The following is a 15109-nucleotide window of genomic DNA, read 5'->3' on the forward strand; positions in this document are numbered from 1 at the left end:
AAAACTGATTGTTCTTTAAGCTAACACCATGTAGTACTGAGGGTTTCCTGCCCACACCTGCCAGGTGAGCTGGCAGCAGTGCTGTCCTTGGACAGGAATCCCAGGGCTGAAAGTTGTGATGGATTTAAACATAGCTGCTACAAAAAGAAAATGTGGCCAAGAAATGTCTGATCACTTACAACAGAAACGTTAAATTAAACAGAGATTACTGCAAATCAAAGTGGTTCTTTTTTTCAGATGTGCAGATCATTTTAAAAATATATAAGCACTATAAATATAATATTTTGTAACACCAGAGATAGCTTTTCTTCTTTGATGTTTTTTCCAATGCAGGATGCTGATTTCCACTATCCCAACCATTTTTGAGTGCAAATTCTTTGGACATCCTGGTCCTTCTTACACCTGCCATAATTTCACCCACTTGTGCTGTTGCCTCATGGTGTGAAGAGACTGAAAGCTTTCTTAAACAGATAAAAGGTAAAAATCACACCTGTCTGCTGGCTCGCCAAGGTGTTTGGAGCCATAATCCTGTGGAAAAAGGCAGATTATGCCCATCAAATTTTACACAGTTTGCCTAATCTGACACACTCAATAATTTATATTCCTGCTGGGTAAAGTGCGTCCACTTCAGGATTTTGACGGGATGTCTGGAAATGACAAGTCTGTAAAATAAGCATAATCCTACAAATTCATCAATTACGAACTAACTTAGAGTTACACCTCCTGCACCCACGGCGGCTGGAGCTGCTTGATGGCACTGAAACAAGTGAATTCCCAGCCTAAGCCCGGGGGAGAATCACCAGGGCAGATTCCTGTTTCAGTACATCTCTCCTCTCCTTCTACACTCCCCTCCAGGATTTTCCATGCCCGGAATTCCCCAAAGAGCAAGGCCGGGGAGCGCTGATAACTCAGCCACCCCCGAGTCCGGCTCGTTGCCTGTGGACTATTACAAAAAATAAACTAAAAAAAAAAATTAAAAAGAGGAATTTTAGGATTTTTCCTTGGAGATTATTGCTAATTCTGTGCTGGAGCTGGGATGGGCGAGCAGGAGCCCACGGCCGCACATTCAAGTGCATTATTTCAATTAGCCGAGCGCTCTTTGTTGCAAGGTGAAATCATTCACTCCCCGGGAAAGCTTTTTTATTGAATGCTTTCTAAATACTCGCATCGGGCGCGTCGCCTGGAATTGAGTCTCTGTCACTTGTGTTTCTGCGGTGACTTTGACCAGATCAATGACTGGAAAAGGCATTCAGGACACATTGATGCGGCGGGGTAGGAGACGAGCGGGGTTTGGTGCTCGGGAGTACAGAGAAGCCGATAATGAGCAGATAAACGGCTTTTCTTAACCCTTGGCGTTCTCGGGAGGCTTAGGAGCTCCGCTGCCTCCTCTCCACCACCCCGGCTCTATGGCTTGATGGCAGCCGAGCGATGGCAAGGCAACGATCCATAAATTTGGGATGAAATGCGGCCAGAATAATGAGAAAGTCTTTCCTAGGGCGGGCGGGGGTGAAGAGCCTGCGGCCATAAAAAGTTCCAGCTCAGCCAGAATTTCGTTTGTGAGCGGAGCCGTGGTGCCGGGGCGAGCGGGGGAACAAACTCTGGAGGCGTTTGCAATCGCAGATTCCCAATCTGCAGATTCCCAGGTTATCCCGACCCCAGGACATGGCCCGGGATTTAGCCGCGCTGCGAGCCCCGCTCTGAGCCCTCAGCAGCCTCGGCTTTTTCGCATTCTCCTTTGCCGAGCAAAACCAGGAGTAAACGTGACAGAAACCACAACCTGAGCCCGCAAGGGAGATGGATTTATTTTTATTTTTCCCCGTTAAATATTGGCACTTAATAAAGTAATTACAAATTGCTGAGGGTTTGGGGTTTTCTCTTTCATTCCTGCCATTTTCTGGGCTCTGGGCAGGAAACGGAGTTTCCCTCGTCCGACCCGGGGATCCCAGCCCTGGGGATGCTCCAAGTGCTCGGTAAAGCAGAGCGGGACATTCCATCCTTTCCTGGACGGGAGAGGTCGGGCGGTTTTCGTGTGTCCCGGCTTTTCCCATTTCGCTGAAGCTCAAGAAAACCGGGAATTTATCGCACCTGGAGTTCAAGGACGCTCCCTCTCACATTTTGCCGTCTCAATAAAGTCGCGCGGTTCCCGCTTCCTCACCTTGCTTACCAAATCCCGGATTAATAAAGTTTACTTAGTTATTTAAATAGATTAAATGTCACATTTTAAATGGAAGGGGAAGGTTCTACCTTCCTGACCTATTTTTCATTTCTGATTTAGAAAAAGGCAAGATTAGCATGGATATTGCATTTTCAAGGACCTCGCCACTATTAAATAGACTGTTAAGTGCATTTTATGGCTGAAGAGTCTGTTCCCAGTTCAGTCTGGAAGACGTGCTAAGTTCATCTCTACCTGCTACATTGAACATTCACTGACTAAAATACTTCCTATGGATGTAATACCTATGCTCTGTATCTTTTAAGTACATAACGCTTAATGTTTTAGGTCTGGTAACACGTAATTCAATAAAAGCCCCCGGAATTGAAGTGTTGCCTCTCCAGAAAACTGTGTGGCGGGTGTTTGCCCGGTCGCGGCGATCCCCGGCTCGGGGAGGAGGCGCGGCGGTGGCGAGGGAGGCTGCGGGGATGGGTGACACGGATGCTCCCGGCTGCGGGCGGAGGTTGAAGCGCATCAGTCACCGCCCCGGGGGATGCCCGGCCTGTCCGCAGCCGCGGGGATGGGCAGCGTAACCTACGCGCGGAGCTCGCTGCGATTCCTCAGTGGCTGCCTTTTAACGCCAATAAAATGCGCCCGGGAATGGCCAGGCTGTTTTTCCGCCTCCCCGGAGCAGGCGGGGACAGGCCCCGAGCGCACCTCGGACACGAAGGAGAGACCACGAAACTGCCTGAGGTGCCCCGAGAGGCGAAACCCATCGAACTCCCCCATCCCCCGGGAACTGCCCCCTGACCCGTACCCGCACGGGTGAGGGGAAATCCCCACTTCCCCTAAAGCAATCCTTGCTGTCTCTCTCCCGGAGTGGGACACCCCGCGCAAGATGAGGGGTGGCTCATCCCAAAGCGAAATGTCGGCGCTCCTTCCTTTGTGTCCGGCCCAGGACACGGACCCCGGGCCGGCTCGGGCAGCGCTGGAGGTGCGGCCGGGGCGGGTTAAATCCCCCGGTACCGCCGGCGCCGAGCCGAGCCCGTAACCCCCGAGGAAGCCGGAGCCGTCCCCAAACGCTGCCCGTGTCCCAAAGGGGGCTGATGTCACCGGTGGATGATTTCCTCCGGCCACCTCTCGGTGCGACAGACCGACAAGGAAAGGTCTCCGATGGATACCGCTCCCCGGCCGCCCGGAGCGCTCCCGGCGCTGTCCCCTGCGGTAGACCCGGCCTCAGTTCTGCCTTCCCGCAGCTCCGGAGCGGGGTCTCCGATCGCTGCCCCCCTCCGGGGACACTGCTGCGGCCAGGCGGGTCTGGGCTGGGGGTAGGCGGGGGGGATACCCCGACCGCTGGGGCTGCTTACTGAGATAAAAACACACGCGCGATAAATACACGTTTATAAATAACCGCAAAAGGTCTGCTCCTGCCTTTTCCAACGCTCGCCGCAGCCTTTCAACACCCATTAGCCCGAAACTTTCAGCCCCGCTCTGTGGCCGGGAGAGACCAGTGATGCTATAAATAGACGGCGTTGGGAGCCGGTAGCGCGGAGAGGGGGGAAAGGGGGGCGCAACTCCCGCGGCCGCGCAGCGAAAACGAGAGGGTTCCCCGGGAGCCCCGCATCAGCCGAGGAAATGGCCCTAATGAGCCCCATCTCGTCCCTTTTTCAACCAGCGTGATGGTTTAGAGGATTAGGGCCAGATCCTATCGCCAGATCCTGTTATAAATTCCTTCCCGCGGCGGAGGGAGCGGCGGGGCCGCAATTGGAATAAATAAGGAGCGGGGTCGGGGAGGGTGCAGGGGGTGGTGGTTCTGGGTAAACTCTCGGGGCTGCGGGAGGGTCATTTTCCCGGTGTTTCGGATCTGGTTACTTCCAACACACCCCAGGGACCGACGTGACACGACTTACACTAATGGGCATCTGTCACCGGCCGTGTCAAGTTTTGCCATATGCGGCGGACAAGTTTGTGGAAGGCAAAACAAGGGAAAGAACAAGGGAAGGAGTTTCTGTTGTTTGGCTGTGGCCCGTGGCTGAGGGAACTTCGCCGGGATATGCTGCTCCCGGCTGTCCCCGGCCCGCCGCTCCCGGTCCGGCTGTGAGGACTGCGCCCACTCCGCTGGGAGCCGGGAAAGCCGCTCCCGTCCCGACTGCAAACCCTCCCCTCTCCGGGGACCGACTTCTGACACCCCCTGGACTCCCGATCCCCGCCGGTAGCTTTGCGGGACCCGCCGGGACGCCCCATCGTGCCGCCCGCTGCAAGAGCGCGCCCGCGTCGGTGCCGTCCCGGGCGGCTGCGGCCGCCGGGGGTGCTCCCGATCCCCCGAATTGCTCCCGGATTCCCCGATGACTCCCGGCCCCGGGGGTGTTCCCGGCTCCGAGGGTGCTCCCGGCCCCGGGAGTGTTCCTGGCCCCGGAGGTGCTCCCGACCCCGCGGGCCGTGAGGGCGATCCCGGTCCCTGCGGATGCTCCGAGGGTGTTCCCGGATCCGGGTGCTGCGGGGATGCTCCTGGTCCCGGGGGTGCTCCCGGCCCCGGGGGGGCGCGCCCGTTCCCCGCGGGTGCAGCGGGAGCTGCCGCGCCCCCCGCAGGCCCCGGTGCGCCACTGCAGCCCCGCCGCCACCGGGAGCCCCCACCTGCGGGCACGGCCCCGCTGCCGCTCACGGCCCCGCGGCTGCGGGCAGCCGGCGGCTCCCGCGGGGAGGCGGCGGCCGGATGGGGGGCTCATCTCGGGGTTCTTCCCGAGCCCCGCGCCTTCCCGGTGCCGCCCGGCCCCGGGAACCGCCGCCGCCGCTTCCCCGGGAAAGGCTTCTCCTGCGGGCCGCTGTCCTCGGCGATGGAGGGGAAAGCGAGGGAGAGAAAGAGAGGCCGGAGGTTACGGAGGGAGAAGCGGTTCCCGGAGGGAGGCAGCGGGCAGGAAAGTTGCCGGTGCCGCTGCCGCCGGCGCGCAGATGCCGAGCCGAGGCATTGCTGCTATGTGGGGAAATATGAGCGAGTAATTTTATAAGTAACAAAGGCTGGGGAATGGAATGAGCCCCTGTTATCCGGTGTCCTCTGGAAGCCCTGGATCAGCAGCTTCTTGAGCCTCGCAGCGACTCCGGGCAGAGGCTCCTTTCTTTTTTCCCAGGGGATCGGCTAAATATAGAAACCCCCTCGATCGCACGAATCACCCACCATTTGCTGTTTGTGTAAAACCGATTAGCCAGACACAACTGTGAAACAACCCGTTCCTCTGACACCGCCACGCACCGCCACATTCCGCTCCACGGGGTTCCGCGGGGCCGTGGGTGCCCGCGGAGGGCCCCGCGTGTCCCCGCTCCCTCCAGGTTCTCCCTGTGCCCGGCAGATGATTAGCGAGTCCTTATTTATAAAGTTCAAACGATCTCATCACCGGGGCTGCTCGGTTTATTTTAGTCTATGTATGCGGAGGTATAAATATTTACTTAGGAAGAAATAATATTTACTGCTTACCAGGAAAGCAAGGACACTTTTATTTATATATTTATTTTAAATCCACGGCTGCCAGGGGGTTGTTGGAGGGGAAATTAGCGCCTGGTTCAGCTCCTCCCGCAGCCGAGCCTGCCGCATCCCGCATCCCGCCTGCATTTTACGTCGCCGATTTTCCTAACAAAGACAACGAATTATTTGAGCGGAAAAGCAAAATCCACGACGCTTTTCCAAGGTGACAAAAATTCAACTTTGTAAGAGGGAGATAATAAAGCACCAAACACTGTCAGTGCACAGGAGACACCGAGATTCACCAGGTTCAACCCCCCGAAGCGCTGCTTTAAATATTATAACGCTACATATTAATTCTTTTTTTTTTTTTCATTTTGACTGTCTCTTTATTTTAGCCCCGAAAATACATATATATATATGTATGTATGTATGTATATTATTTTTAATTTTAGCAGCTGCTATTAAAGCTGAGTTATTGGGAATTAACCGGGAAAGGCCGATCCTTTCCCGGGGGAAGAACCGCTGCTTTAATCCTGATTATTTCCCTGATCTAAACGAAAGATCCGCGCTCGGACACCGCACGGCCACGGCCTGAATATATTTTTTTTTTCCCTCTAAAATAAATAGTAAACATTTATTAAATCGACCCAACGTGTTTTATTTAAAATAATTTCCCTTATAATTAGCCCCGGCCACAGACTCAAAGCGTACCTATTCCGGCCGGGAATGCCGCAGCGCCGGGGTGTAGTGTTGAAGTCAGGCCGAGAAAAATTAATATATTTAGGGAAACATCACGGCGCGCTCGCGGGAGTCTCGGAACTGCCGGGGAAGGTCGATTTGGAAGGAATCGGGGTGATGGCGGCCCCGCCGCGGCGGCCGCTCCGCGAACGAGCAGGGCCGGGCGCTGTCGCTGCGCGGCCGCGCACGGCGCATCCCGAACCGGCTGGGGGGACCGTGGGAAACCCGCCCGCACCGCGACCGGCGGAACCCAAAGCTCCGCGGCACCGGGGAACCGGCTCTCCGCGCCCCGAGCGCCTCTCCAGCCTCCGCGGCCGCGCAGCCCGTCCTGCGGGCGGGGGTCACAAAGACACCGCTCACACAGAGACGGGCAGAGCATTTTAAAAATTTATTTACAAAGTTGTGTACAACACGAAGGGATAACATTTAGAATACATATATTCATTCATATATAAACAGACTTCTATAATAGAATGACAGCGTTTTTCCTCCTTTTTTTGTTTCTCTCCAAAATTCTCTTTTTTTTTCTGTTCGTTCGTTTAATAATTAAAATTTCCCCCGCTTATTTCTTTTTTATACAATTTTTTTTTCCTCGTTTGATCGTTTATTTCGGATAAAACCGCTCGGAGCGCCGGAACCTTCAAAAAAAGTGAAAGTTCGCAGCTCCTAATCGCGACCGTCATTTTCGCCTCTTTAGAAAAATAAAAACCCCGAAAGCAACGTCAGTGATTTTTGATACAAATATGTACAAGCGGCGGAGGCGGCGGCCGGTGCCCGCTGCTGCTCCGAGCCCGGGCGGCCGCGGAGCCCCGAGGGGGCGGCCGGAGCTCCCCGGGGCGCTGCCCGGGGCTACCGCCCGGGGCTACTGCGCCGGCCACTTGGCCTGCACGGCGGCGGCGGGGGCCGCGGGCTGCAGGAACTGCCCCGCGATGATGTTGGTAGGCACGCTGAGGATGGGGGCGATGGCCGCGGTGGTCCTGGCCAGCGCCAGCGGCTGGTGGGCCATGAGGGCCGACTGCACGGTGACCGGCGGCCGCAGGAAAGTCTGTGCGCTGGCGGCCGAGCTGGCGGCAGGGACGCCGATGATGTTCTCGATGCTGAAGGACGGGCGGCTGCTGGGCTCCGACTTGACGATGGAGCCGGCGGCGCCCAGGCTGTTGAGCTGCAGCTGCAGGCTGGGGCTGAGCTGGGAGTTGAAGGCTTTGCGGCTGAGCTCGCTGGACGGCAGCAGCGGCACGGCGGGCGGCAGCATGGGCCCCACCGGGGGGATGTAGGGGTACTGCAGCGCGGCCGCGGCCGCCGCGGGGTGCGTGTAGGCGCCGGGGTGCAGCCCGTAGGGGCGGCCGTAGGGTCCGGCCAGGCCGTAGGCGCCGAAGCCCTGCATCATCAGCGCCGTCTGGTCCCGCAGGTGCTCCTGCTGGTGCCGCTTGAAGCGCTTCCTGCGGCGGAGGAAGCTGCCGTTATCGAACATGTCCTCGGACTGCGGGTCCAGCGTCCAGTAGTTGCCCTTGCCCGGGTTGCCGGGCTCCCGGGGGATCTTGACGAAGCAGTCGTTGAGGGAGAGGTTGTGGCGGATGCTGTTCTGCCAGGCGGGGAACTTCTCCCGGTAGTAGGGGAAGCGGTTGCTGATGAACTCGCAGATGCCGCTGAGCGTCAGCTTCTTCTGCGGGCTCTGCAGGATGGCCATGGTGATGAGGGCGATGTACGAGTAGGGCGGCTTCACCAGGCTGCTCTTGGGCTTGCTCTGCCCCGCTGCCCCGCCGCCGCCGCTCGCCCCCTCCTCGCCGCCCCCCTTGCCGCCCTCGGCCGTGCCGCCGGGGGCCGTCCCGGCCGGGCTCCCGCTGCCGCTGCTGCCGCTCTCCGCGCCCGCCTCCGCGGGCAGCGCCAGCTCCGCCGCTTCGTCCAGCGGCAGGCGCGGCAGGGCGGCGGGGCTGCCGGCCTCGCCCTCGCTGTCCTTGCCCGGCCCGTCGTCGCCCTCGCCCACCACGTCGATATCCACATCCTCGGCCGCCGGGACGGCGGGGCCGGACATGTCGCTGGCGCTGCCGCCGCCCGACAGGGTCATCCCCGCTCTGCGGACGGGGCGCGGTGGCGGCGGGGCCTCCCGCCCGCACCGGGCTCCCCCCGCGCCCCGCTCCCGCCGCTCCTCCGACCGGCCCCGGGGGCTACACCCGAGCGGCCCGGCTGCGCCCCGCGGCGCCGTCTCCGCGGGGCATGGGGCGGCCGCGCCCGCTGCTCTCCCGTCCGCGGGGCTGCCCTGGCCGCCCGGTCACCTCCCGCCGCCGGGCATCGGGGCTCAGGCGGCGCCGCCGGATCCCGCCCGCCGCGATGCGCGCCCGAGGGCGCCGCGCATGGGGCCGCTCCGCGGGCCGCCGCCGCTCCACCGCTCCGCTCCGCGGCCGCGCCGCGCACCGCTCCGCCGCCCTCCGCGCCGGCTTGGTTGGTTTTTTTTTGTTTGTTTGTTTGTTTCCTCTTCCCTCTTTCCTCCTCTCTTCTGGCTTTTTTTTTTTTTTTGGCTGCTGTTTTTTCCCCCCCTCGGCGGAGGGAGGGGACGGAGCTGCCGGCGGCCGGGCGGGGCGGGGGCAGGAGGCCGGGGGTCGCGGGCCTCGCTCGCCACTTTGGCAGCGCGGCGGTCCCGACTGCCTGATAGATTACTTTCCCGTTAAAGATATACTCGGAGGCGGCTCCACGTGACCGCCTGACGTCAGGCGCCCCGCTGTGAAGTCATGCAAAACTCGAGTTGTTTCATGGACTGTCAACAAAGACCGGCGGCGGCTCCGCTCGGCCCGCCCCGACGGGGCCCGACGGTACCGGCACCGCCCGGCCCCCGCGGAAATGTTGCCGCACCGGGGCTCGCCGCTGCCGCTCTCGGTGCGCCGGGCCCGGAGACGCCGCTCTCCGGGCGCTCGGCAGCGCAGGCTCAGCAGATGCGCCGCCGCAAGAGCGCTTAAAAGCACCAAGTTTGGGCTTTGAAACCACTTTTCCGTGGGTTTCTATTTTCTTTTTTAATTTTTTTTTTTTTTTTTTTTTTTTTTTACAGCGGCAGCAGCACCAGCTGGGAACGGAAGAGCAGAGAATAGCTATTGATTAATCTATTAGGTTAGTTGCAGGGAGAAATAAAAAAGACGTAAAATAACAAAGGAAAACTATAAATAAAGCACCTTTTAGCAGGTTATTTTTTTTCTCTCTTTTTTTCCTTTGCTTTTTTTTTTTTTTTTTTTTTTTTTTTTTTTTTTTTTTTTTTTTTTCTTCTCTCTTTCCAGAGGTGTTAACGACTTAATCATTGCGGGCTTTAGCATATGAAAAAGTAGGAAATGAGGGAGTGTGTGTGAATGTGAGGACCGTATTGCCGCGGCCCCAGGTAAGCCCCGGCCCGGGGAAAGGCGCCCGGCGGGGCGGGAGGGGGCCCGGCCGCCCACCCCTGCCCCGGTGCGGAACCCCCCGCCCGGGCCCTCGGCCGCGGGTGGCTCCCGGGGTTTGGCTTTTTAATCCGTCCCGCCGAGCCTTTCGCTCTGGTACTTCCCGCACGTGTTGTCCGATTTCGGTAAATACAATTAAATTAGGGAAATGCCCCAGGAGTCAACGATTTCCTACGAGCGGCGCTGGTTCAGGCAAAGCAATTCCCCTCCTTCCCCGAAACCCGCCGGGGCTCGCAAGGGTCGCTGTCCCGGCCTCTCGCAGAGCCTCTGCCGGGCCCGGCCCCGCGGGGAGGATGGGGGGAGCCTTCCCGCGGGGCGCGGAGCCGCTTTCCCCCTGCGCTCCGTTTTTGCGCGTCTCCCGCAGGATCTCCGCGGCCCGTGGCCTCCGCACCCGCGCATCGCCCGCTGTCACACGCACACACGGAGTCCCAGAGCCGCACGCACACTCACACGCACTCGCCTTGCGTGTCACCCGGCGCGCCGCAGAGGCTCTCCCAGGGAAAAAGGAGGAAAAACCCCAACTCCGCAGCCCCCTGTTCCATTTGTTGCGCTTTTCTTCGGCACAATAAAAGTCAAATTAATTGATTCGTATTATTAATTACGGTGCTTAGCGTGAAAAGAAACGTTTCCCCTCGATTAGGGCTCTATTGTGCTAATCCCGTGTTCAATCACGGCTGCCGGCTGAGACGGGCCGCCCCGCTCCGCGCCTCTCCGCGCCCCTCCGCGGGCGCTGCTGCGGCTCCCAGGCCTTCATCTGCTGAAGTCTGGGGCAGCATTTCGAAGCCTATCCCGTTGGAAAGTATCAAGGAGCCCATCCGGGCGGGGAAAAGCTTTGCTAAAAATCAGGAAAGTTTCCCCCAGATAAGCCGGGAGCCCCCGAACCCATGGAAGTTCAAGGGTTGGAGGTGAGCGGGAGCAGGAGCCGCGTCCTGCAAAGCGATAAAACAATTAAAGCAGCTCCTGTGGAGGTGGAAACCCACAATAATGACACGGCCAGAAATAGAAAGTGGGCGCCCATATAGACAGATAGATTTAGCAACAGGAGAAAAACAAACTGTATCGTCTGGATCGATACGGAGTCAAATAGAGACACGGCAGCGCAACGGGAAAAGGGAGGATGGAATAAGTTATGATAGAGAGGGAGAAATTAATTACAACTCAATTTGATTCTAATATGGGAAAGCAAGATCCTGGCCACGAAGCGAGTTAAAAATAAATCCGGAGGCTGAGCCTCGGGGGTGGGGGGGATTGTGGAGGAAAGACAGGGCTGGGGCAATTTCTGCTTCTGTAATCGTTTTAAAGGAAGGAGAAACCAAAGGTGTCCCCTTTCAGCTCCTTAAGCCTATTACTTTCACTAATGAGTTATATAAATCGTTGACCTGACCTGGATTAAACCAGCATTGTCGTTCGGTACAAACGTGCGGGGGTAAAAGGGCTCGCAGGAAAGGGGCTGCGGGTGAAAAATCCCTGTAAAATAAACACATCCAAGGGAGGGGACACGACAGGGACACGCAGACATCCCCCGACCGCTAGGACAGGGGTCGGGGCCGAAACGGGGCGAGCGGCGGGGCCTGGACCCCCCTTCATCCAGGCTTTTTGCTGAAGATGTAGCTTATTAAATATATATTTTTTTCCTCTATTCTTAGGCCTCTATTTGCACGTGTTTGGTTTCTTTTTCCCCCCCTTTCTTTCTTTCTTCTCCTTTTTTTTTTTTCTTTAAATCGTAATAAATCGCTCGTAAACCCGGCAGAACTCAATGTAAAACGAAATTGGTCATGTTTCCAAAACGGTTTCGGATTTATTATTTGTATTGGAAATGTATAAACATCCATTCTGTAAAAGGCAACACGTTTAATTAACGATGAGAGAGCAGTTAGGGGCAGAAAGCTAGTAAAATTGTGTGATAAATTTATGGCATTGTTAGCGTGCTTTTAATTATGGCTATTATGTTAATTATTTCACATTAGCATGGAGTTATCAGCAGCATGTCAGATTTAATCAAAACGAGCCTTTCTCTCGAAAACTGTGCTTTTCATTCGCCGCGAGGAGAACGGGGGGTCCCGAGCCGAAGCCGCTTCCCCCCTTCTTTATTTATTTAAAAATAAATAAATGAAGGCTTTTAAAAAGAGACTTCCCAATGAAAAGAATGGCTGGACGTGATCCGGGCTGGTGCAGGCGGCAGATCCCTTTAGGCTACAGCGAGCAGCGCAGGGAGGCTGAGGAGAGAAGCGACGCTCTTGTTTTTTAGGAATTCACCATTTTCACCCCCTCCGGAGAAGGCATTTTATCATTTTGGATCATTCTGTCAAACAATATGATGTTGCTCATTTTTATCTGTCCCGTTTTACAAAGCCCCCGTTCACACTGCTGGCCAGGACAACGCGCCTCAGTACAAAAGAATAAAAGAGACAAGCCGGGAGGATATGGGATCGCTGCATGGATCAAAAAGGAGGAAAGAGGAGGAGGTGTGTGCGAGTGTGAGTGCGTGTGTGTGTGTGTGTGTGTGCGTGTGAGTGCGCGGTGGGGCTCGCAGCGGCCCGGGGCCGGCTCCGTGCCCGGCGCTGCCCCGCAGCTCCGCGGCCGCGGCTTCCGCACACGCTGCGCAGCCCCCGGGGCCGCTCCCCCCCGCGGGCCGCTGCTGCCGGGGGAGGCGACCCGCCGCTTCCCCAAAGGCTTTCGGAGCTTCCGTGCAGAAATAAGAAGAACTGAACACAGAGAAAATACAAAGGAAAATTAAAACCCGCAGGTGTGCCGGCAGCGAGGCGGGCGGCGGAGTTTCGGGGGGCTTCGTCCGCGCCGAGGTGCGGAGCGGCCCCCGCCGCGCCGGCGGCCCCGCGCCCGCGGAGAGCCGCGGCCGCCGCTCCGCGCAGCCCCGCGCAGCCCGCCCGGCTCTGCCCGCGCCCCCTCCTCCGGCCGGCCCCGCTCCCCCTTCCTCACGGGAGCGGGGGGCTGCGACCACGGCAGCTGCTGGCTTATTTTTAGAGCATTTCCATTCCTCCGGTTAATTTTAGATCGATCCATTATTTAGCCCCAGTTCGCCTTTAGGGAAACCCAAGCTGGGGGCGGCCGGCGCTCCGCGGCCGCGGGACTTTCCCCCGTGCGGGGTGCGCGGCCGCGCAGGGAAGGCAACTTTGGGGATCCCCCCGCCCACCCTCGGCGCTGCCGGAGGGACGGGGGGGCCGCGCCCCGCGGATCCTGCGCCTCCCCCGGCTGGCCCGCGTGTCCCCGCGCTGTTTGCGCGCTGCCTTTCCCGCTGTGCCTGGGTTTCACCAGGCGCGGGTTTTCCACGTTCTGCAGCCTTTTCCCGTTTGGGAGGCACCCCCAAATCCACACACGCCCCCCCTCCCCGCCCCTCCGAGCGGGGCCGAGGGGCCGGGGCTGCCCCGCGGGCTCGGCCCCGCTCCCCGCCCGGCCCCGGGGGACCGCGGGCGGGCGGGGGAGGCACGAACCCCCCCGTCCGGCCCCTCGGGGGGATGCGGGTGTATGTGCGGTTCATATTTATGTGGCCGCACATGCTCCCCCCGGGCAGCCCCCGCCGTCGGGGCCGGGGAGAGGCTCAGCCCCGCACCGTGTCCATCCTCCCGCCGCCCCTGCCGTTTCACCCGGAGCTTCTCCCTGCTCCGGATCTAAACGCCAGCCAAACGCCGTGTTTGTGCAGAGCCGCGAATCGCCTTCGATTTGGGGCTCGTTTTCCTGAAGGCTCGTCCTGGCGCTGGTCATTGCCTCCTCTGCGCCTTCCCTCCCCTGGGAGCTGGCAGGCTGCAGGTGGAGGGGCACCCGGCGGTGCTGGCTCGGCTCGGCTCGCAGGGAGACATCCCCGGCTTGGACACAGGCAGGAAAACATCCCGGGAGCTGGAAAAACAGGCAGCAGCACTCAGGTGTCCCAAGATATCCTCTTGGGATCCACAAAATAAAATCAAAAGGGTCAGAAGGGTGGAGTCTGGTACAGGTTAGAGATTTGGGTGCTTTACAAAGCAAGGAGAGAGCAAAATTAATCAAATAAGTTAAAATACAGAATTATTATTAGGCAAATGAGGCTGTGCGAGCAGAGGAGCTCTGCCGCCTTTTGGGCAAGAGGGCTGCAAAGTTAGCCGAGACCTGATTTGAAAAACAAAAAACAAAAAACACCCAAACATTTGGCAGTCGTTCAATCAAAATTCGTTTGTTCTTCAGATTCTCATTTTGCAAATCCCCACTCTAAACAAATGGATATTTATTCCCAGTTTTGGCTGCAAGCACCTGCACCCACTCTGCAGTCCCACGCAGCCCTGGTATCCAGCAGTGCTGATTCCTGGAAGGGCCCTGCTCATGTCCCCAACCATCTCCAAAAAATGGCTAAAACCCATCCCCTAAACACCCTGTCGCATCCCTGCCCCTGGAGGAGGCTCCTGTACTGTGAGACGTAATAAATACACAGGAGCAAAAATCACAGGCAAAAAAAAAAAAAAAAAATCAAAATCCTTTAAATTTGATTGATTTGAATTCGTGGAGGGAAGGGATGGGTGAGAAGGGGTGACCCTGGCTGGGGTGCTGTGGGGGGAGGCACAGGGCAGCCCCCAGCCCTGCTCCATGCACGGCAGCAATATCGGGGTGAGACACGGACACCCCCAGCTCATCCCCCAGGGAATGGCTGCTCTGGGATGGGATGTGCTTAGGTCACCCTTGCTCCTTCAAAACCTGGGTATTCCTCCATTTATGGATGGAAAGGCCACGCTGGATAGGCTCAGGAGAGAAGATTTGATGTGAAAATGAGGGAGTTTTATGTGAAAATGCCCCTATTTATTTGAATAAATCAACACGACAGAGTATTTTTTCCTTCGTGTCTGTGGGGCCCGAAGGGACGGTGCAAGTGGTGCCGGTGCGGCAGCAAACACGGGGACATGCCTTCAGAAGGGGGGATGCAACACAAAAAGAAGGGACACGACTCAAAATGAGGACCCACAGAGAGGCAGCAGTGGCAGCTCCTTTCACGCCACCGTCCCGGCGGGTTTTTACCCCGGCTTCGCAGGTAGGCAGGAGGTGTGAGGAAGACACAGCAGGGTTGTTTTCTCAGTTATTCCCCCGGCCAGCGAGATGCAAATGAAGACGCTAAGAGGATTTCCAGGGCTGTGAGGAAATCCCTTTGCTGAAAGCTGGGAGCTCTCCGTGGGCTGCCCCAGTGCTCCTCGCAGCACTCAACTCACAGACACTCCCGTGAGATTCCCCACACCGTGAGATCCACGAGCTGATTTCATTTCATTCCTCAGCACAGCCAGGACATTGGTGGGAGCCAGCTCCCCCTCCACGTGCTCTCCTGCTTCCCAGGGCTTCGTTTGTTTGTTTTTAGCAGGGTAGTTTTGTGAG

General features: G+C 57.8%; 1 protein-coding gene across 1 annotated transcript; it reads right to left on the reverse strand.

Moving 5' to 3' along the window:
• Window positions 1-6767: 6767 nt before the first annotated feature.
• Window positions 6768-8973, reverse strand: FOXD3 (forkhead box D3). Its single transcript, XM_053949924.1, has one exon. The coding sequence runs from the start codon at window positions 8410-8412 to the stop codon at window positions 7210-7212; it is 1203 nt and encodes a 400-aa protein (XP_053805899.1). The 5' UTR covers window positions 8413-8973; the 3' UTR covers window positions 6768-7209.
• Between the last annotated feature and the right edge of the window lie 6136 nt (window positions 8974-15109).

Source organism: Vidua chalybeata, chromosome 9 (genome assembly GCF_026979565.1).
Source record: "Vidua chalybeata isolate OUT-0048 chromosome 9, bVidCha1 merged haplotype, whole genome shotgun sequence".
Taxonomy (NCBI): Eukaryota; Metazoa; Chordata; class Aves; order Passeriformes; family Viduidae; genus Vidua; species Vidua chalybeata.

What these genes read in the sequence shown, in the direction of transcription:
- FOXD3 (XM_053949924.1), bottom strand. Translation starts at nt 8,412, where the DNA reads ATGACCCTGTCGGGCGGCGGCAGCGCCAGCGACATGTCCGGCCCCGCC.